Genomic DNA, 23,282 nt, shown 5'->3' with positions numbered 1-23,282 from the left:
TATATCCCCTTATTTCCCCTATATCCCCCCCAATATCCCCTTATTTCCCCTATATCCCCCCAATATCCCCCCAATATCCCCTTATTTCCCCCAATATCCCCCAATATCCCCTTATTTCCCCCAATATCCCCCAATATCCCATTATTTCCCCCAATATCCCCTATACCCCCTTATTTCCCCTATATCCCCCCTTATTCCCCCTATATCCCCCGTAGGCGCCGCCTTCGCCGCCTGAACCGCGTGTTGCGCCGTCGCTGCCGCGGGGCCGTGAAATCCGTCTCCTTCTATTGGACCGTGTTGATCCTCGTGTTCCTCAACACTTTGACCATCGCGTCCGAGCACCACGGCCAACCCCAATGGCTCACGGACACACAGGGTATGGGGTCAGCCGACACTATAGGGCCCTATGGCACCACGACCCTATATGGCCCTATTGACACCACGACCCTATAGGGCCCTATTGACACCACAACCCTATAGGGCCCGTATATTAGCAACCCCAATGGCTCACGGACACACAGGGTATGGGGTCACCCGACACTATAGGGCCCTATGGCACCACGACCCTATAGGGCCCTATTGACACCACGACCCTATAGGGCCCTATGGCACCACGACCCTATAGGGCCCTATTGACACCACGACCCTATATGGCCCTATTGACACCACGACCCTATAGGGCCCTATTGACACCCCGACCCTATATGGCCCCATTAACACCCTGATCCTATATGGCCCCATTAACACCCCGACCCTATATGGCCCCTATATTAGCAACCCCAATGGCTCACGGACACACAGGGTGCGGGGTCACCCGACCTTATAGGGCCCTATGGCACCACGACCCTATAGGGCCCTATTGACACCACGACCCTATAGGGCCCTATTGACACCATGACCCTATAGGGCCCTATTGACACCACGACCCTATAGGACCCTATTGACACCACGACCCTATAGGGCCCCATTAACACCACGACCCTATAGGGCCCTATTGACACCACGACCCTATAGGGCCCTATTGACACCATGACCCTATAGGGCCCTATGGCACCACGACCCTATAGGGCCCTATGGCACCATGACCCTATAGGGCCCTATGGCACCACGACCCTATAGGGCCCTATTGACACCACGACCCTATAGGGCCCTATTGACACCACGACCCTATATGGCCCTATTGACACCACAACCCTATAGGGCCCTATTGACACCACGACCCTATAGGGCCCTATTGACACCATGACCCTATATGGCCCTATTGACACCACGACCCTATAGGGCCCCTATATTAGCAACCCCAATGGCTCACGGACACACAGGGTATGGGGTCACACGATCCTATAGGGCCCTATGGCACCACAACCCTATAGGGCCCCTATATTAGCAACCCCAATGGCTCACGGACACACAGGGTACGGGGTCACCCGACCCTATAGGGCCCTATTGACACCGCGACCCTATAGGGCCCTATGGCACCACGACCCTATAGGGCCCCTATATTAGCAACCCCAATGGCTCACGGACACACAGGGTATGGGGTCACACGATCCTATAGGGCCCTATGGCACCACGACCCTATAGGGCCCTATTGACACCACGACCCTATAGGGCCCTATGGCACCACGACCCTATAGGGCCCTATTGACACCACGACCCTATAGGGCCCTATTGACACCACAACCCTATAGGGCCCTATTGACACCACGACCCTATAGGGCCCCTATATTAGCAACCCCAATGGCTCACGGACACACAGGGTGCGGGGTCACCCGACCCTATAGGGCCCTATGGCACCACGACCCTATAGCGCCCTATTGACACCACGACCCTATAGGGCCCTATTGACACCACGACCCTATAGGGCCCTATTGACACCACGACCCTATAGGGCCCTATGGCACCACGACCCTATAGGGCCCTATTGACACCACGACCCTATAGGGCCCTATGGCACCACGACCCTATAGGGCCCTATTGACACCACGACCCTATAGGGCCCTATTGACACCCTGACCCTATATGGCCCCATTAACACCACGACCCTATATGGTCCTATTGACACCACGACCCTATATTTGTACCCTATATTAGCAACCCCAATGGCTCACGGACACACAGGGTGCGGGGCCACCCGACCCTATAGGGCCCTATGGCACCACGACCCTATATGGCCCTATTGACACCACGACCCTATAGGGCCCTATGGCACCACGACCCTATAGGGCCCTATTGACACCACGACCCTATAGGGCCCTATTGACACCACGACCCTATATGGCCCTATTGACACCACGACCCTATAGGGCCCTATGGCACCACGACCCTATAGGGCCCTATTGACACCACGACCCTATAGGGCCCTATGGCACCACGACCCTATAGGGCCCTATTGACACCACGACCCTATAGGGCCCTATTGACACCACAACCCTATAGGGCCCTATTGACACCACGACCCTATAGGGCCCCTATATTAGCAACCCCAATGGCTCACGGACACACAGGGTGCGGGGTCACCCGACCCTATAGGGCCCTATGGCACCACGACCCTATAGGGCCCTATTGACACCACGACCCTATAGGGCCCTATTGACACCACGACCCTATAGGGCCCTATGGCACCACGACCCTATAGGGCCCTATTGACACCACGACCCTATAGGGCCCTATGGCACCACGACCCTATAGGGCCCTATTGACACCACGACCCTATAGGGCCCTATTGACACCCTGACCCTATATGGCCCCATTAACACCACGACCCTATATGGTCCTATTGACACCACGACCCTATATTTGTACCCTATATTAGCAACCCCAATGGCTCACGGACACACAGGGTGCGGGGCCACCCGACCCTATAGGGCCCTATGGCACCACGACCCTATAGGGCCCTATGGCACCACGACCCTATAGGGCCCTATTGACACCACGACCCTATAGGGCCCTATGGCACCACGACCCTATAGGGCCCTATTGACACCACGACCCTATAGGGCCCTATTGACACCCTGACCCTATATGGCCCCATTAACACCACGACCCTATATGGTCCTATTGACACCACGACCCTATATTTGTACCCTATATTAGCAACCCCAATGGCTCACGGACACACAGGGTGCGGGGCCACCCGACCCTATAGGGCCCTATGGCACCACGACCCTATATGGCCCTATTGACACCACGACCCTATAGGGCCCTATGGCACCACGACCCTATAGGGCCCTATTGACACCACGACCCTATAGGGCCCTATTGACACCACGACCCTATATGGCCCTATTGACACCACGACCCTATAGGGCCCTATGGCACCACGACCCTATAGGGCCCTATTGACACCACGACCCTATAGGGCCCTATGGCACCACGACCCTATAGGGCCCTATTGACACCACGACCCTATAGGGCCCTATTGACACCACAACCCTATAGGGCCCTATTGACACCACGACCCTATAGGGCCCCTATATTAGCAACCCCAATGGCTCACGGACACACAGGGTGCGGGGTCACCCGACCCTATAGGGCCCTATGGCACCACGACCCTATAGGGCCCTATTGACACCACGACCCTATAGGGCCCTATTGACACCACGACCCTATAGGGCCCTATTGACACCACGACCCTATAGGGCCCTATGGCACCACGACCCTATAGGGCCCTATTGACACCACGACCCTATAGGGCCCTATGGCACCACGACCCTATAGGGCCCTATTGACACCACGACCCTATAGGGCCCTATTGACACCCTGACCCTATATGGCCCCATTAACACCACGACCCTATATGGTCCTATTGACACCACGACCCTATATTTGTACCCTATATTAGCAACCCCAATGGCTCACGGACACACAGGGTGCGGGGCCACCCGACCCTATAGGGCCCTATGGCACCACGACCCTATATGGCCCTATTGACACCACGACCCTATAGGGCCCTATTGACACCACGACCCTATAGGGCCCTATTGACACCGCAACCCTATAGGGCCCTATGGCACCACGACCCTATATGGCCCTATTGACACCACGACCCTATATGGCCCCAATGTCACCACGACCCTATATGGCCCCATTAACACCCCGACCCTATATGGCCACATTAACACCCCGACCCTATATGGCCCTATTGACACCACGACCCTATAGGGCCCCTATATTAGCAACCCCAATGGCTCACGGACACACAGGGTGCGGGGTCACCTGACACTATAGGGCCCTATGGCACCATGACCCTATATGGCCCTATTGACACCACGACCCTATAGGGCCCTATTGACACCACGACCCTATAGGGCCCTATGGCACCACGACCCTATAGGGCCCTATTGACACCACGACCCTATATGGACCCTATATTAGCAACCCCAATGGCTCACGGACACACAGGGTGCGGGGTCACCTGACACTATAGGGCCCTATGGCACCATGACCCTATAGGGCCCTATTGACACCATGACCCTATAGGGCCCTATTGACACCGCGACCCTATAGGGCCCTATTGACACCACGACCCTATAGGGCCCTATTGACACCACGACCCTATAGGGCCCTATTGACACCACGACCCTATAGGGCCCTACTGACACCATGACCCTATATGGCCCTATTGACACCACGACCCTATAGGGCCCTATTGACACCAAGACCCTATAGGGCCCTATGGCACCACGACCCTATATGGCCCTATTGACACCACGACCCTATAGGGCCCTATTGACACCACGACCCTATATGGCCCCTATATTAGCAACCCCAATGGCTCACGGACACACAGGGTGCGGGGTCAGCCGACCCTATAGGGCCCTATGGCACCATGACCCTATAGGGCCCTATGGCACCAAGACCCTATAGGGCCCCTATATTAGCAACCCCAATGGCTCACGGACACACAGGGTATGGGGTCAGCCGACCCTATAGGGCCCTATGGCACCACGACCCTATATGGCCCTATGGCACCAAGACCCTATAGGGCCCCTATATTAGCAACCCCAATGGCTCACGGACACACAGGGTGCGGGGTCACCCGACCCTATAGGGCCCTATGGCACCACGACCCTATAGGGCCCTATGGCACCACGACCCTATAGGGCCCTATTGACACCACGACCCTATATGGCCCTATTGACACCACGACCCTATAGGGCCCCTATATTAGCAACCCCAATGGCTCACGGACACACAGGGTACGGGGTCACCCGACCCTATAGGGCCCTATGGCACCACGACCCTATAGGGCCCTATTGACACCACGATCCTATAGGGCCCTATTGACACCACGACCCTATAGGGCCCCTATATTAGCAACCCCAATGGCTCACGGACACACAGGGTGCGGGGTCACCCGACCCTATAGGGCCACATTGTCACCACGACCCTATAGGGCCCTATTGACACCATGACCCTATATGGCCCTATTGACACCCCGACCCTATATGGCCCTTTTGACACCACGACCCTATATGGCCCCATTAACACCACGACCCTATATGGCCCTATTGACACCACGACCCTATAGGGCCCTATGGCACCACGACCCTATAGGGCCCTATTGACACCACGACCCTATAGGGCCCTATTGACACCACGACCCTATATGGACCCTATATTAGCAACCCCAATGGCTCACGGACACACAGGGTGCGGGGCCACCCGACCCTATAGGGCCACATTGTCACCACGACCCTATATGGTCCTATGGCACCACGACCCTATATGGCCCTATTGACACCCCGACCCTATATGGACCCATTAACACACCGATCCTATATGGCCCCATTGACACCCCGACCCTATATGGCCCTATTGACACCACGACCCTATAGGGCCCTATTGACACCACGACCCTATAGGGCCCTATTGACACCACGACCCTATAGGGTCCTATTGACACCACGACCCTATAGGGCCCTATTGACACCACGACCCTATATGGCCCTATTGACACCACGACCCTATAGAGCCCTATTGACACCACGACCCTATAGGGCCCTATTGACACCACGACCCTATATGGCCCCATTAACACCACAATCCTATATGGCCCCTATATTAGCAACCCCAATGGCTCACGGACACACAGGGTATGGGGTCACCCGACACTATAGGGCCCTATGGCACCATGACCCTATAGGGCCCTATGGCACCACGACCCTATAGGGCCCTATGGCACCATGACCCTATAGGGCCCTATGGCACCATGACCCTATAGGGCCCTATTGACACCACGACCCTATATGGCCCTATTGACACCACGACCCTATAGGGCCCTATTGACACCACGACCCTATAGGGCCCTATATTAGCAACCCCAATGGCTCACGGACACACAGGGTGCAGGGTCACCCGACCCTATAGGGCCCTATTGACACCACGACCCTATAGGGCCCCTATATTAGCAACCCCAATGGCTCACGGACACACAGGGTGCGGGGTCACCCGACCCTATAGGGCCCTATTGACACCACGACCCTATAGGGCCCCTATATTAGCAACCCCAATGGCTCACGGACACACAGGGTGCGGGGTCACCCGACACTATAGGGCCCTATGGCACCACGACCCTATAGGGCCCTATTGACACCATGACCCTATATGGCCCTATTGACACCCCGACCCTATAGGGCCCTATTGACACCACGATCCTATAGGGCCCTATGGCACCATGACCCTATAGGGCCACATTGTCACCACGACCCTATAGAGCCCTATGGCACCACGACCCTATATGGCCCCATTAACACCACGACCCTATAGGGCCCTATTGACACCACGACCCTATAGGGCCCTATGGCACCACAACCCTATAGGGCCCTATGGCACCATGACCCTATATGGCCCCATTAACACCCCGACCCTATATGGCCCTATTGACACCACAACCCTATAGGGCCCTATTGACACCACAACCCTATATGGCCCCATTAACACCCCGATCCTATATGGCCCTATTGACACCACGACCCTATAGGGCCCTATTGACACCACGACCCTATAGGGCCCTATTGACACCATGACCCTATATGGCCCCATTGTCACCACGACCCTATATGGCCCTATTGACACCATGACCCTATAGGGCCCTATTGACACCACGACCCTATATGGCCCCATTGTCACCACGACCCTATATGGCCCTATTGACACCACAACCCTATAGGGCCCTATTGACACCACAACCCTATATGGCCCCATTAACACCCCGATCCTATATGGCCCTATTGACACCACGACCCTATAGGGCCCTATTGACACCACGACCCCATATGGCCCCATTAACACCACGACCCTATAGGGCCCTATTGACACCACGACCCTATATGGCCCTATTGACACCACAACCCTATATGGCCCCAATGTCACCACGACCCTATATGGCCCCATTAACACCCCGACCCTATATGGCCCTATTGACACCATGACCCTATAGGGCCCCAATGTCACCACGACCCTATATGGCCCCATTAACACCCCGACCCTATATGGCCCCATTGTCACCACGACCCTATATGGCCCTATTGACACCGCGACCCTATAGGGCCCCATTGTCAATTAGCAACCCCAATGGCTCACGGACACACAGGGTGCGGGGTCACCCGACCCTATAGGGCCCTATGGCACCATGACCCTATATGGCCCCATTGACACCCCGACCCTATAGGGCCCTATGGCACCACGACCCTATAGGGCCCTATTGACACCGTGACCCTATAGGGCCCTATTGACACCACGACCCTATAGGGCCCTATGGCACCACGACCCTATAGGGCCCTATTGACACCACGACCCTATAGGGCCCTATGGCACCACGACCCTATAGGGCCCTATTGACACCACGACCCCATAGGGCCCTATGGCACCACGACCCTATAGGGCCCTATTGACACCACGACCCTATAGGGCCCCTATATTAGCAACCCCAATGGCTCACGGGCACACAGGGTACGGGGTCACCCGACCCTATAGGGCCCTATTGACACCACGACCCTATATGGCCCCAATGTCACCACGACCCTATATGGCCCCATTAACACCATGACCCTATATGGCCCCATTAACACCATGACCCTATATGGCCCCATTGTCACCATGACCCTATATGGCCCCATTAACACCATGACCCTATATGGCCCCATTGTCACCCCGACCCTATATGGCCCCAATGTCACCACGACCCTATATGTCCCCATTGTCACCCCGACCCTATATGTCCCCATTGTCACCCCGACCCTATATGGCCCCATTGTCACCCCGACCCTATATGACACCCATACCCCCCCATAAACCACCTATAGACAACTATAACACCCCACAGACACCCATAACTCCCCATACACTCCCCATAGACCCCTATAACACCCCATAGACCCCTATAACAGCCCACAGGCCCCCTATAACCCCCCATAGACCCCCTGTAGACCCCTATAACACCCACAGACACCCATAATCCCCCATAGACCCCTATAACATCCCATAGACCCCCAGAGACCCCCTATAGACCCCCTATAGACCCCTATAACTCCCCACAGACACCCATAACCCCCCATAGACCCCTATAACATCCCATAGACACCCATAGACCCCCTATCGACCCCTATAACTCCCCGGAGACACCCATAACCCCCCATAGACCCCCTATAACATCCCATAGAACCCCTATAGACCCCTATAACTCCCCACAGACACCCATAACCCCACATAGACCCTCTATAGACCCCTATAACTCCTCACAGACACCCATAACCCCCCATAGACCCCCTATAGACCCCTATAACTCCCCACAGACACCTATAACCCCCCATAGACCCCTACAGACCCCTATAACTCCCCACAGACACCCATAACCCCCCACAGACCTTCTATAGACCCCTATAACTCCCCACAGACACCCATAACCCCCCATAGACCCCTACAGACCCCTATAACTCCCCACAGACACCCATAACCCCCCATAGACCCCTATAACATCCCATAGACCCCCATAGACCCCCTATAGACCCCTATAACTCCCCACAGACACCTATAACCCCCCATAGACCCCTACAGACCCCTATAACTCCCCACAGACACCCATAACCCCCCACAGACCTTCTATAGACCCCTATAACTCCCCACAGACACCCATAACCCCCCATAGACCCCTACAGACCCCTATAACTCCCCACAGACACCCATAACCCCCCATAGACCCCTATAACATCCCATAGACCCCCATAGACCCCCTATAGACCCCTATAACTCCCCACAGACCACCATAACCCCCCATAGACCCCCTACAGACCCCTATATATGTACTCAAAGCCCCCACTTCCACCCCAGCCCCTAAAACCTCCCTTTTATCCCCATAAAATCCAGCCTATGCCAACAAAGCGCTGCTGTCGCTGTTTGTGGCTGAGATGGTGCTGAAGCTTTACGCCCTGGGACCCTCTAACCCCCATAGACCCCTATAACATCCCATAGACCCCCTATAGACCCCTATAACTCCCCACAGACCCCCCATAGACACCCATAACCCCCCACAGACCCCCTATAGACCCCTATAAATCCCATAGAAACCCATAACCCCCCATATACCCCCTATAGACCCCTATAACTCCCCACAGACACCCATAAACCCCCCATAGACCCCTATAGACCCCTATAACTCCCCACAGACCCCGCATAGACACCCATAACCCCCCATAGACCCCTATAGACCCCTATAACTCCCCACAGACACCCATAACCCCCCATAGACCCCTATAACATCCTATAGACCCCCACAGACACCCATAACCCCACATAGACACCCTATAGACCCCTATAACTCCCCACAGAAACCCATAACCCCCATAGACACCCTATAGACCCCTATAACTCCCCACAGAAACCCATAACCCCCATAGACCCCCTATAGACCCCTATAACTCCCCATAGACACCCATAACCCCCCATAGACCCCCTATAGAGCCCTATAACACCCCACAGACACCCATAACCCACATAGACCCCCCATAGACCCCTATAACATCCTATAGACCCCCACAGACCCCCTATAGACCCCTATAACTCCCCACAGACACCCATAACCCCCCATAGACCCCCTATAACATCCCATAGAACCCCTATAGACCCCTATAACTCCCCACAGACACCCATAACCCCCCATAGACCCCCTATAACATCCCATAGAACCCCTATAGACCCCTATAACTCCCCACAGACACCCATAACCCCCCATAGGCCCTCTATAGACCCTGATAACTCCTCACAGACACCCATAATCCCCCATAGACCCCTATAACATCCCATAGACACCCATAGACCCCCTATCGACCCCTATAACTCCCCGGAGACACCCATAACCCCCCATAGACCCCCTATAACATCCCATAGAACCCCTATAGACCCCTATAACTCCCCACAGACACCTATAACCCCCCATAGACCCTCTATAGACCCTGATAACTCCTCACAGACACCCATAACCCCCCATAGACCCCTATAGACCCCTATAACATCCCACAGACACCCATAACCCCCCATAGACCCCCTATAGACCCCTATAACTCCCCATAGATCCCCTATAGACCCCTATAACTCCCCATAGATCCCCTGTAGACCCCTATAACTCCCCATAGACCCCCTATAGACCCCTATAACACCCCACAGACACCCATAACCCCCCATAGACCCCCTATAGACCCCTATAACACCCCACAGACACCCATAACCCCCATAGACCCCCTAAATCCTCCCTTTTCTCCCCATAAAATCCAGCCTATGCCAACAAGGCGCTGCTGTCGCTGTTCGCGGCCGAGATGGTGCTGAAGCTCTACGCGCTGGGACCGTCGTGTTACTTCAGCAGCTTCTTCAACCGCTTCGACTGTTTCGTGGTGTGCGGGGGGGTGTTGGAGACGGCGCTGGTGGAACGAGGAGCCATGGAACCATTGGGGATATCGGTACTGAGATGTGTGAGACTGCTACGGGTGTTCAAGGTGACCAGGTGGGTGTGGGGATAGAGGGGATGGGGGTGTGGGGTGGGGATGGTATAGCAGAGTGACCCTAACCCTAAACCTAATAACCCTAATAACCCTAATAACCCTAATAACCCTAACCCTAATAACCCTAATAACCCTAATAACCCTAACCCTAATAACCCTAACCCTAACCCTAACTCTAATAACCCTAATAACCCCAATAACCCCAATAACCCTAATAACCCTAATAACCCCAATAACCCCAATAACCCCAATAACCCTAATAACCCCAATAACCCTATTACCCCTAATCACCCTAATAACCCAAATAACCCTAATACCACTAATAACCCTAATAACCCTAATAACCCTAATAACCCCAATAACCCTAATAACCCCAATAACCCTAATAACCCCAATAACCCCAATAACCCTAATACCCCTAATACCCCTAATAACCCCAATAACCCTAATACCCCTAATAACCCCAAAAACCCCAATAACCCCAATAACCCTAATACCCCTAATAACCCCAATAACCCCAATAACCCCAATAACCCTAATAACCCTAATAACCCTAATAACCCCAATAACCCTAACCCTAATAACCCCAATAACCCCAATAACCCCAATAACCCTAATAACCCTAATAACCCTAATAACCCCAATAACCCCAATAACCCTAATAACCCCAATAACCCTAATACCCCCAATAACCCCAATAACCCCAATAACCCTAATAATAACCCTAATAACCCCAATAACCCTAATACCCCTAATAACCCCAATAACCCCAATAACCCCAATAACCCTAATAACCCCAATAACCCCAATAACCCCAATAACCCTAATAACCCCAATAACCCCAATAACCCTAATACCCCTAATAACCCCAATAACCCCAATAACCCTAATAACCCTAATAACCCCAATAACCCCAATAACCCTAATAACCCCAATAACCCCAATAACCCCAATAACCCTAATAACCCCAATAACCCCAATAACCCCAATAACCCTAATAACCCTAATACCCCTAATAACCCCAATACCCCTATTAACCCTATTAACCCCTGCAGACACTGGGCGTCGCTGAGTAACCTTGTTGGCTCCCTATTGAACTCCATGACCCTAATAATAACCCCAATAACCCCAATAACCCCAATAACCCCAATAACCCTAATAACCCTAATAACCCTAATAACCCTAATACCCCTAATAACCCCAATAACCCTAATAACCCCAATAACCCCAATAACCCTAATAACCCCAATAACCCTAATAACCCTAATAACCCCAATACCCCTAATAACCCTAATAACCCCAATAACCCCAATAACCCTAATAACCCCAATAACCCCAATAACCCCAATAACCCTAATAACCCCAATAACCCCAATAACCCCAATAACCCTAATACCCCTAATACCCCAATACCCCTATTAACCCTATTAACCCCTGCAGACACTGGGCGTCGCTGAGTAACCTTGTTGGCTCCCTATTGAACTCCATGACCCTAATAATAACCCTAATAACCCCAATAACCCTAATAACCCTAATACCCCTAATACCCCTAATACCCCTATTAACCCCTATAACCCTAATACCCCTGTTAACCCTATTAACCCCTGCAGGCACTGGGCGTCGCTGAGTAACCTGGTTGGCTCCCTATTGAACTCCATGACCCTAATAATAACCCTAATAACCCCAATAACCCCAATAACCCCAATAACCCTAATAACCCCAATAACCCCAATAACCCCAATAACCCCAATATCGCTATTAACCCTATTAAACCCAATATCCCTTCCAGGCACTGGGCGTCGCTGAGTAACCTTGTTGGCTCCCTATTGAACTCCATGAAGTCCATCGCGTCGCTGCTGCTGCTGCTGTTCCTGTTCATCATCATCTTCGCCCTGCTGGGGATGCAGCTCTTCGGGGGGAAGTTCAGCTTCGACGAGACACAGACAAAGCGAAGCACCTTCGACACCTTCCCCCAGGCGCTGCTCACCGTGTTCCAGGTGCTCTGAAACCCTATAAATACCCCAAAAACACCCTATAAATACCCCAAAAACACCCTATAAATACCCCAAAAACACCCTATAAATACCCCAAAAACACCCTATAAATACCCCAGAAATACCCTTTAAAGACCCCAAAAAACCCCTTTAAAGACCCCAGAAACACTAAAAATCCCCTTTAAAGACCCCAGAAACACCCTTAGGGACCCCAAAATCCCCCTTAAAGACCCCAAAACCTCCTTAAGAACACCAAAAACCCCCTTGGGGACCCCAAAACCTCCTTAGGGACACAATAAACCCCCTTAGGGACCCCAAAACCCCCTTTAAAGCGAAGCACCTTCGACACCTTCCCCCAGGCGCTGCTCACTGTGTTCCAGGTGCTATGGAACCCTATAAATACACAAAAATACCCTTTAAAGACCCCAAAATATCCTTAAGGACACCATAAACCTCCTTAGGGACACAGTAAACACCCTTAGAGCCCCCAAAATCCCCTTTAAAGACCCCAGAAACACCCTTAGGGACCCCAAAATCCCCCTTAAAGACCCCCAAACCCCTTTAAGGACACCAAAAACCCCTTTAGGGACACAATAAACACCCTTAGGGACCCCAAACACCCCCTATAAAGACCCCAAAACCTCCTTAAGAACACCAAAAACCCCCTTAGGGACCCCAAAACTTCCTTAGGGACCCCAAAATCCCCTTTAAAGACCCCAAAACCCTCTTTAAAGCGAAGCACCTTCGACACCTTCCCCCAGGCGCTGCTCACCGTGTTCCAGGTGCTATGAAACCCTATAAATACCCCAAAAACCCCTTTAAAGACCCCAAAAATCCCCTTTAAGGACATCAAAAACCCCTTTAGGGACACAATAAACACCCTTAGAGACCCCAAAACCCCTTTAAGAACACCATAAACCTCCTTAGGGACACAATAAACATCCTTAGGGACCCCAAAATCCCCTTTAAAAACCCCAGAAACACCCTTAGGGACCCCAAAATCCTCTTTAAAGACCCCAAAACCCCTTTAAGGACACCAAAAACCCCTTTAAAGACCCCAAAATCCCCTTTAAAGCGAAGCACCTTCGACACCTTCCCCCAGGCGCTGCTCAGTGTGTTCCAGGTGCTCTGAAACCCTATAAATACCCCAAAAATACCCTTTAAAGACCCCAAAAACACCCTTTAAAGACCCCAGAAACACCCTTAGGGTCCCCAAAATCCCCTTTAAAGACCCCAAAACCCATTTAAGGACACCAAAAACCCCTTTAAGGACACCAAAAACCCCCTTAGGGACACAATAAACACCCTTGGGGTCCCCAAAATCCCATTTAGGGACCCCAGAAACACCCATAGGGACCCCAGAATCCCCTTTAAAGACCCCAAAACCCCTTTAAGGACACCAAAAACCCCCTTAGGGACACAATAAACACCCTTAGGGACCCCAAAATCCCCTTTAAAGACCCCAGAAATACCCTTAGGAACCCAAAATCCCCTTTAAAGACCCCAAAACCCCTTTAAGGACACCAAAAACCCCTTTAAAGACCCCAGAAACAACCTTAGGGAACCCAAAACCTCCTTAAGAACACCAAAAACCCCCTTAGGGACACAATAAACACCCTTAGGGAACCCAAAAACACCATTTAAAGACCCCAGAAACACCCAGAGGGACCCTAAAATCCCCTTTACAGACCACAAAACACCCTTAAGGACACCAAAAACCCCTTTAAAGACCCAAAAACCCCCTTTAAAGACCCCAAAACCTCCTTATGAACACAAAAAACCCCTTTAAATACCCCAGAAACACCCTTAGGGCCCCCAAAATCCCCTTTAAAGACCCCAAAACCCATTTAAGGACACCAAACACCCCTTTAAGGACAACAAACACCCCTTTAGGGACACCATAAACACCCTTAGAGACCCCAAAACCTCCTTAGGGACACAATAAAAACCCTGAGGGATCCCAAAAACACCCTTAGGGAACCCAAAATCCCCTTTAAAGACCCCAAAACCCCTTTAAGGACACCAAAAGCACCTTTAGGGACCCCAAAATCACCTTTAAAGACCCCAGAAACACGCTTAGGGACCCCAAAATCCCCTTTAAAGACCCCAAAACCTCTTTAAGGACACCAAAAACCCATTTATGGACACCATAAACACCCTTAGAGACCCCAAAACTTCCTTAGGGACCCCAAAATCCCCTTTAAAGACCCCAAAACCCCTTTAAGGACACCAAAAACCCACTTAGGGACACCATAAACACCCTTAGGGAACCCAAAACCCCCTTTAAAGACCCCAAAACCTCTTTAAGGACACCAAAAATCCCCTATTTGTGTCCCTAGATCCTAACAGGGGAGGACTGGAACGCGGTGATGTACGATGGGATCATGGCTTATGGGGGACCCGTATTCCCCGGGATGCTCGTCTGTGTCTATTTCGTGATCCTATTCATTTGTGGGAACTGTGAGTGGGCAATGGGATCAATGGGATCAATGGGATCAGTGGGGGCAATGGGATCAATGGGGGCAATGGGATCAATGGGGTCAATGGGAGCAATGGGGTCAATGGGATCAATGGGGGCAATGGGATCAGTGGGGGCAATGGGATCAATGGGGGCAATGGGATCAATGGGATCAATGGGGGCAATGGGGACAATGGGATCAATGGGATTAATGGGATCAATGGGGGCAATGGGATCAATGGGGGCAATGGGATCAATGGGGGCAATGGGGGCAATGGGGGCAATGGGATCAATGGGGGCAATGGGATCAATGGGATCAATGGGATCAATGGGGGCAATGGGGGCAATGGGATCAATGGGGGCAATGGGATCAGTGGGGGCAATGGGATCAATGGGGGCAATGGGGGCAATGGGAGCAATGGGGACAATGGGATCAGTGGGATCAATGGGATCAATGGGATTAATGGGATCAATGGGGGCAATGGGATCAGTGGGGGCAATGGGGGCAATGGGATCAATGGGGACAATGGGATCAATGGGATCAAAGGGGGCAATGGGATCAATGGGGGCAATGGGGGCAATGGGATCAATGGGATCAATGGGGGCAATGGGGGCAATGGGATCAATGGGATCAATGGGATCAATGGGATCAATGGGATCAATGGGGGCAATGGGATCAATGGGATCAATGGGGGCAATGGGGGCAATAGGAGCAACAAGGGCAATCGGATCAATGGGGTCAATGGGGTTACTGGGAGGCAATGGGGGCAATGGGGGCAATGGGGGCAATGGGATCAATGGGGGCAATGGGGGCAATGGGGGCAATGGGATCAATGGGGGCAATGGGGGCAATGGGGGCAATGGGATCAATGGGGGCAATGGGGGCAATGGGATCAATGGGGTCAATGGGATCAATGGGATCAATGGGGACAATGGGATCAGTGGGGGCAATGGGATCAATGGGATCAATGGGATCAATGGGGGCAATGGGATCAATGGGGGCAATGGGATCAATGGGATCAATGGGAGCAATGGGGGCAATGGGATCAATGGGGGCAATGGGATCAATGGGGCAATGGGGGCAATGGGATCAATGGGATCAATGGGATCAATGGGAGCAATGGGAGCAATGGGGGCAATGGGATCAATGGGGTCAATGGGATCAATGGGATCAATGGGGGCAATGGGATCAATGGGATCAATGGGGGCAATGGGATCAATGGGGGCAATGGGATCAATGGGATCAATGGGATCAATGGGGGCAATGGGGGCAATGGGATCAATGGGGGCAATGGGATCAATGGGATCAATGGGGGCAATGGGATCAATGGGGGCAATGGGATCAATGGGATCAATGGGGGCAATGGGGGCAATGGGATCAATGGGGGCAATGGGATCAATGGGATCAGTGGGGGCAATGGGGGCAATGGGATCAATGGGATCAATGGGGGCAATGGGATCAATGGGGGCAATGGGATCAATGGGATCAATGGGATCAATGGGATCAGTGGGGGCAATGGGATCAATGGGGGCAATGGGGGCAATGGGATCAATGGGGGCAATGGGATCAATGGGGGCAATGGGGGCAATGGGAGCAATGGGATCAATGGGGGCAATGGGATCAATGGGGGCAATGGGATCAATGGGGGCAATGGGATTAATGGGATCAATGGGATCAATGGGATCAATGGGATCAATGGGGGCAATGGGATCAATGGGATCAATGGGATCAGTGGGGGCAATGGGATCAATGGGGGCAATGGGGGCAATGGGATCAATGGGGGCAATGGGATCAATGGGGGCAATGGGATTAATGGGATCAATGGGAGCAATGGGATCAATGGGGGCAATGGGATCAATGGGATCAATGGGATCAATGGGATCAGTGGGGGCAATGGGATCAATGGGGGCAATGGGGGCAATGGGATCAATGGGGTCAATGGGATCAATGGGGGCAATGTGGGCAATGGGATCAATGGGGGCAATGGGGGCAATGGGGGCAATGTGGGCAATGGGATCAATGGGGGCAATGGGATTAATGGGATCAAGGGGATCAATGGGATCAATGGGGGCAATGGGATCAATGGGATCAATGGGATCAATGGGATCAATGGGGGCAATGGGATCAATGGGGGCAATGGGGGCAATGGGATCAATGGGGGCAATGGGGGCAATGGGATCAATGGGGGCAATGGGATCAGTGGGGGCAATGGGGGCAATGGGGGCAATGGGATCAATGGGATCAATGGGGGCAATGGGATCAATGGGGGCAATGGGGGCAATGGGATCAATGGGGGCAATGGGGGCAATGGGGGCAATGGGATCAATGGGGGCAATGGGGGCAATGGGATCAATGGGGTCAATGGGATCAATGGGATCAATGGGGGCAATGGGATCAATGGGGGCAATGGGATTAATGGGATCAATGGGATCAATGGGATCAATGGGGGCAATGGGATCAATGGGATCAATGGGATCAATGGGATCAATGGGGGCAATGGGATCAATGGGGTCAATGGGATCAATGGGATCAATGGGGGCAATGGGATCAATAGGGTCAATGGGGGCAATGGGATCAATGGGATCAATGGGATCAGTGGGGGCAATGGGATCAATGGGGGCAATGGGATTAATGGGATCAATGGGAGCAATGGGATCAATGGGGGCAATGGGATCAATGGGGGCAATGGGATTAATGGGATCAATGGGAGCAATGGGATCAATGGGGGCAATGGGATCAGTGGGGGCAATGGGGGCAATGGGATCAATGGGGGCAATGGGGGCAATGGGATCAATGGGGGCAATGGGATCAGTGGGGGCAATGGGGGCAATGGGGGCAATGGGATCAATGGGATCAATGGGGGCAATGGGGGCAATGGGATCAATGGGATCAATGGGATCAATGGGGGCAATGGGATCAATGGGGGCAATGGGGGCAATGGGGGCAATGGGATCAATGGGATCAATGGGATCAATGGGGGCAATGGGGGCAATGGGATCAATGGGGGCAATGGGATCAATGGGATCAATGGGGACAATGGGGGCAATGGGATCAATGGGATCAATGGGATCAATGGGAGCAATGTGGGCAATGGGGGCAATGGGATCAATGGGATCAATGGGGGCAATGGGGGCAATGGGATCAATGGGGTCAATGGGATCAATGGGAGCAATGTGGGCAATGGGGGCAATGGGATCAATGGGATCAATGGGGGCAATGGGGGCAATGGGGGCAATGGGAGGAGACTGGGGGTTAATGGTGGATACTGGGGGATACTGGGAGGTAATGGGGGATACTGGGAGGCAATAGGGGGTACTGGGGGTTAATGGGGGATACTGGGAGGTAATGGGGGATACTGGGAGGCAATGGGGGATACTGGGGGGCACTCGGTGATACTGGGGGGCACTGTGAGCCCCATTTAACCCCTTCCACCCCACAGATATCCTCCTCAACGTCTTCCTGGCCATCGCGGTGGACAACCTGGCGGATGGAGATAACATCAACTCGGGGGCGGAGGGCAAAAAGTGAGAGGGGGGGTGTCCCCAAACCCAGGGGGGGGTCCCCAAACCCGGGGGGGGCCCCCAAACTCGGGGGGAGGGGGCACATGTGTCCTTTGTGAGACCCCCCCCCCAATTTATCCCCCCACCCACCCTTAGGGACAAGGCCGGGGAGGTGGAGGCCAATGCAGGGAACCAGGATGTGAGCGTGAAGGTGAGTGTGAGTGGGTGTGCACGGCTCGATATGTGTGTATATGGCCCTTGTGTAACCCTATATGTGTGTATATGGCCCTTGTGTAACCCTATATGTGTGTATATAGCCCTTGTGTAACCCTACACATGCGTATATGGCCCTCGTGTGACCCTAAATGTGGGTATATGGCCCTTGTGTAACCCTACATGTGTGTATATGGCCATTGTGTAACCCTACATGTGTGTATATGGCCCTTGTGTACCCCTACACGTGTGTATATGGCCCTCGTGTAACCCTACACGTGTGTATATGGCCCTTGTGTACCCCTACACGTGTGTATATGGCCCTTGTGTACCCCTACACGTGTGTATATGGCCCTCGTGTAACCCTACACGTGTGTATATGGCCCTTGTGTACCCCTACACGTGTGTATATGGCCCTCGTGTACCCCTACACGTGTGTATACGGCCCTTGTGTAACCCTACATGTGTGTATATGGCCCTTGAGTAACCCTACATGTGTGTATATGGCCCTCGTGTAACCCTACATGTGTGTATATGGCCCTCGTGTAACCCTACATGTGTGTATATGGCCCTTGTGTAACCCTACACGTGTGTATATGGCCCTCGGGTAACCCCACATGTGTGTATATGGCCCTCGTGTAACCCTACACGTGTGTATATGGCCCTTGTGTGACCCTACATGTGTGTATATGGCCCTTGTGTGACCCTATACCTGTATATGGCCCTTGTGTGACCCTATACGTGTATATGGCCCTCGTGTAACCCTACATGTGTGTATATGGCCCTCGTGTGACCCTATACGTGTATATGGCCCTTGTTTGACCCTATATGTGTGTATATGGCCCTTGTGTAACCCTACATGTGTGTATATGGCCCTTGTTTGACCCTATATGTGTGTATATGGCCCTTGTGTAACCCTACATGTGTGTATATGGCCCTTGTTTGACCCTATATGTGTGTATATGGCCCTTGTGTAACCCTACATGTGTGTATATGGCCCTTGTTTGACCCTATACGTGTGTATATGGCCCTCGTGCAGTCCTATACGTGTATATGGCCCTTGTTTGACCCTACATGTGTGTATATGGCCCTTGCACACTCCAGGTCGAAGGGGAGCAGCAGGAGGAGGAGGAGGAAGAAGAAGAGGATGAGGAGGGCAGTGAGGAAGGTCAGTCCCACATTGGTATCAATGGGGGGAGGGATGGGGGGGCAGAAGGACCCCCCCCCCCGTCTGGGGGTAGAAGGAGGACCCCCCCCAATTTAATGGGTCCCCATAGGTGACGAAGGGGCCGGGGGGGAGCGGGACAGCCTGGGGGGGGGGCAGAGGTTGGAGAACCTGGAAGAGCCCCCCAAGAACAAAGTGGCCCCGATACCTGAGGGCAGCGCCTTCTTCCTGCTGGGCAGCACCAACCCGTGAGGAATGGGGGGGAATGGGGGGGGGACTGAGAGGGAATGGGGTGAAATGGGGTCTATGGGGGGTAATGGGGGCACTGGGGGGCAATGGGGAGCTATGGGGGGTAATGGGGGGTAATGGGGGGCAATGGGGGGGAATAGGGGGCAATGGGAGGCAATGGGGGGTGATGGGGGGCAATGGGAGGTAATGGGGGGCAATGGGGGGTAATGGGAGGCAATGGGGGGTAATGGGGGGCAATGGGAGGTAATGGGGGGCTATGGGGGGTAATGGGGGGCTATGGGGGGCAATGGGAGGTAATGGGAAGCAATGGGGGGTAATGGGGGGCAATGGGGGGCAATTGGAGGCAATGGGAGGCACAGGGGGGCACTGGGGGCAATGGAGGGTAATAGGGGCACTGGGGGGCACTGGGACGAAATGGGGGGCAATGGGGGGTAATGGGGGGTAATGGAGGGCAATGGGAGGCAATGGGGGGCAATGCAGGGCAATGGGGGGCAATGGGGGGCAATGGGACGAAATGGGGGCAATGGGACGAAATGGGGGCAATGGGGGCAATGGAGGGTAATGGAGGGCAATAGGGGGCACTTGGGGGCACTGGGGGGCAATGGGGGGCAATGGGAGGCAATGGGGGTCAATGGGGGACATGGGGGTTAATGGGACGCAATGGGGGAAAATGGGAGGTAATGAGGGGTAATGGGGGGCAATGGAAGGCACTGGGGGGCAATGGGGGGCAATGGGGGGCAATGGGAGGCAATGGGGGGCAATGGGGCACTGGGGGTACTGGGGGGTATGGGGGGTACTGGGAGGGAATGGGGGGGGTAATGGGAGCAATGGGAGGGGGGGGGCTGAACTGGGAGAAATGGGAGCCCCCCATTGCCCCCCAGTGCCTCCCATTGCCGCCCATTGCCCCCATTGCCCCCATTACCCCCCATTTCCTCCCATTACCCCCCATTACCCCCCATTACCCCCCATTGCCTCCCATTGCCCCCCATTACCCCCCATTGCCCCCCATTGCCCCCCATTGCCTCCCATTGACCCCCATTACCCTCCATTGCCTCCCATTACCCCCCATTACCCCCCATTGCCCCCCATTGCCTCCCATTGACCCCCATTGCCCCCCATTGTCCCCCATTGCGTCCCAGTGACCCCATTGCGTCCCATTAACCCCCATGTCCCCCATTGACCCCCATTGACCCCATTGCCCCCCATTGCCTCTTCCAGGCTGCGGGTTCGGTGCCACGCTCTGATCCACCATCACATCTTCACCAACCTCATCCTCGTCTTCATCATCCTCAGCAGCGTCTCGTTGGCAGCCGAGGATCCAGTGCGAGCCCACTCACCCCGGAACCATGTGGGATAATGGGATAAACTGGGATAAACTGGGATAAACTGGGAATGGGAATGGGGGGAAATGGGAAGGAATGGGGAAGAAATGGGAAGGAATGGAGGAAAATAGGGAAGGAATGGGGGAAAATGGGAAGGAATAGGGGGGAAAATGAGCAGGAATGGGGAAAATTGGGAGAAAAATGGGAAGGAATGGGGGAAAAATGAGAAAGAATGGGGAAAATTGGGAAGGAATGGGGGGAAAATGGGAAGGAATGGGGGAATAATGGGAAGGAATGGGGAAAATTGGGAAGGAATGGAGGGAAAATGGGAAGGAATGGGGAAAAAATGGGAAGGAATGGGGAAAAAATGGGAAGGAATGGGGGAGCTCCATCACCCCAACCCCATATGCGACCCATGTGCTCCAATGGGGGGTTTTGGGCTTTTGAGGGGTCATTTAGGGGATGTTTGGGGGTCCTAAGGGGTTGGGGGGTGTTAGGGGGTGTTATGGGGTTGGGGAGGGGTCCTTGTTTGGGGTGGGGGGGGGGCAAATGGGAAGGAATGGGGGAGCCCCCTCACCCCAACCCCATATGGGACCCATATGCTCCAATGGGGGGCTTTGGGGGGGGGTTGAGGGGTTATTTAGGGGGTGTTTGGGGTCTTGGGGTGTTAAGGGGTGTTATGGGGTTGGGGAGGGGTCCTTGTTTGGGGTGGGGGAGTGGGGAAATGGGAAGGAATGGGGGAGCTCCCTCACCCCAACCCCATATGGGACCCATGTGCTCCAATGGGGGGTTTTGGGGTTTTGAGGGGTCATTTAGGGGGTGTTTGGGGTCTTGGGGTGTTAAGGGGTGTTATGGGGTTGGGGAGGGGTCCTTGTTTGGGTTGGGGGGTGTTGGGGTCGGGAAGGGAACAGGGGGGTGAAATGGGAAGGAATGGGGGAAGCTTCCTCATCCCAACCCCATATGGGACCCATACGCTCCAATGGGGGGTTATAGGGGGGGTTGAGGGGTCATTTAGGGGGTGTTTGGGGGTCCTAAGGGGTTGGGGGGTGTTAATGGGTCTTAGGGGGTTGGGGAGGGGTCCTTGTTTGGGGTGGGGGGGAAATGGGAAGGAATGGGGGAGCTCCATCACCCCAACCCCATATGGGACCCATATGCTCCAATGGGGGGTTATTTAGGGGGTTGAGGGGTCATTTAGAGGATTTTTGGGGTCCTAAGGGGTTGGGGGGTGTTATGGGGTTGGGGAGGGGTCCTTGTTTGGGGTGGGGGGGGGCAAATGGGAAGGAATGGGGGAGATCCCTCACCCCAACCCCATATGGGACCCATATGCTCCAATGGGGGGTTTTACGGGGGGTTGAGGGGTTATTTAGGGGGTGTTTGGGGTCT

General features: G+C 53.6%; 1 protein-coding gene across 2 annotated transcripts in view; it reads left to right on the top strand.

Annotated features, from left to right (window-relative positions):
- The window catches only part of CACNA1F (calcium voltage-gated channel subunit alpha1 F), an 80,892-nt gene that overhangs the window by 34,995 nt on the left and 22,615 nt on the right, over positions 1 to 23,282 (top strand). For both annotated transcript variants that reach the window (XM_085535566.1, XM_085535565.1), the window contains exons 13-21: positions 216 to 376; positions 10,774 to 10,999; positions 12,787 to 12,994; positions 15,331 to 15,451; positions 18,890 to 18,974; positions 19,107 to 19,161; positions 20,268 to 20,331; positions 20,441 to 20,576; positions 21,796 to 21,925. In XM_085535566.1, coding sequence (XP_085391692.1) covers positions 216 to 376; positions 10,774 to 10,999; positions 12,787 to 12,994; positions 15,331 to 15,451; positions 18,890 to 18,974; positions 19,107 to 19,161; positions 20,268 to 20,331; positions 20,441 to 20,576; positions 21,796 to 21,925 — 1,186 coding nt within the window. The remainder of the gene's footprint in view (positions 1 to 215; positions 377 to 10,773; positions 11,000 to 12,786; positions 12,995 to 15,330; positions 15,452 to 18,889; positions 18,975 to 19,106; positions 19,162 to 20,267; positions 20,332 to 20,440; positions 20,577 to 21,795; positions 21,926 to 23,282) is intronic.

Source organism: Coturnix japonica, unplaced genomic scaffold (genome assembly GCF_054131305.1).
Source record: "Coturnix japonica strain WE unplaced genomic scaffold, WE-NBRP24 Scf131, whole genome shotgun sequence".
NCBI classification, from domain to species: Eukaryota; Metazoa; Chordata; class Aves; order Galliformes; family Phasianidae; genus Coturnix; species Coturnix japonica.
This window is presented reverse-complemented; position numbering and strand designations above follow the sequence as displayed.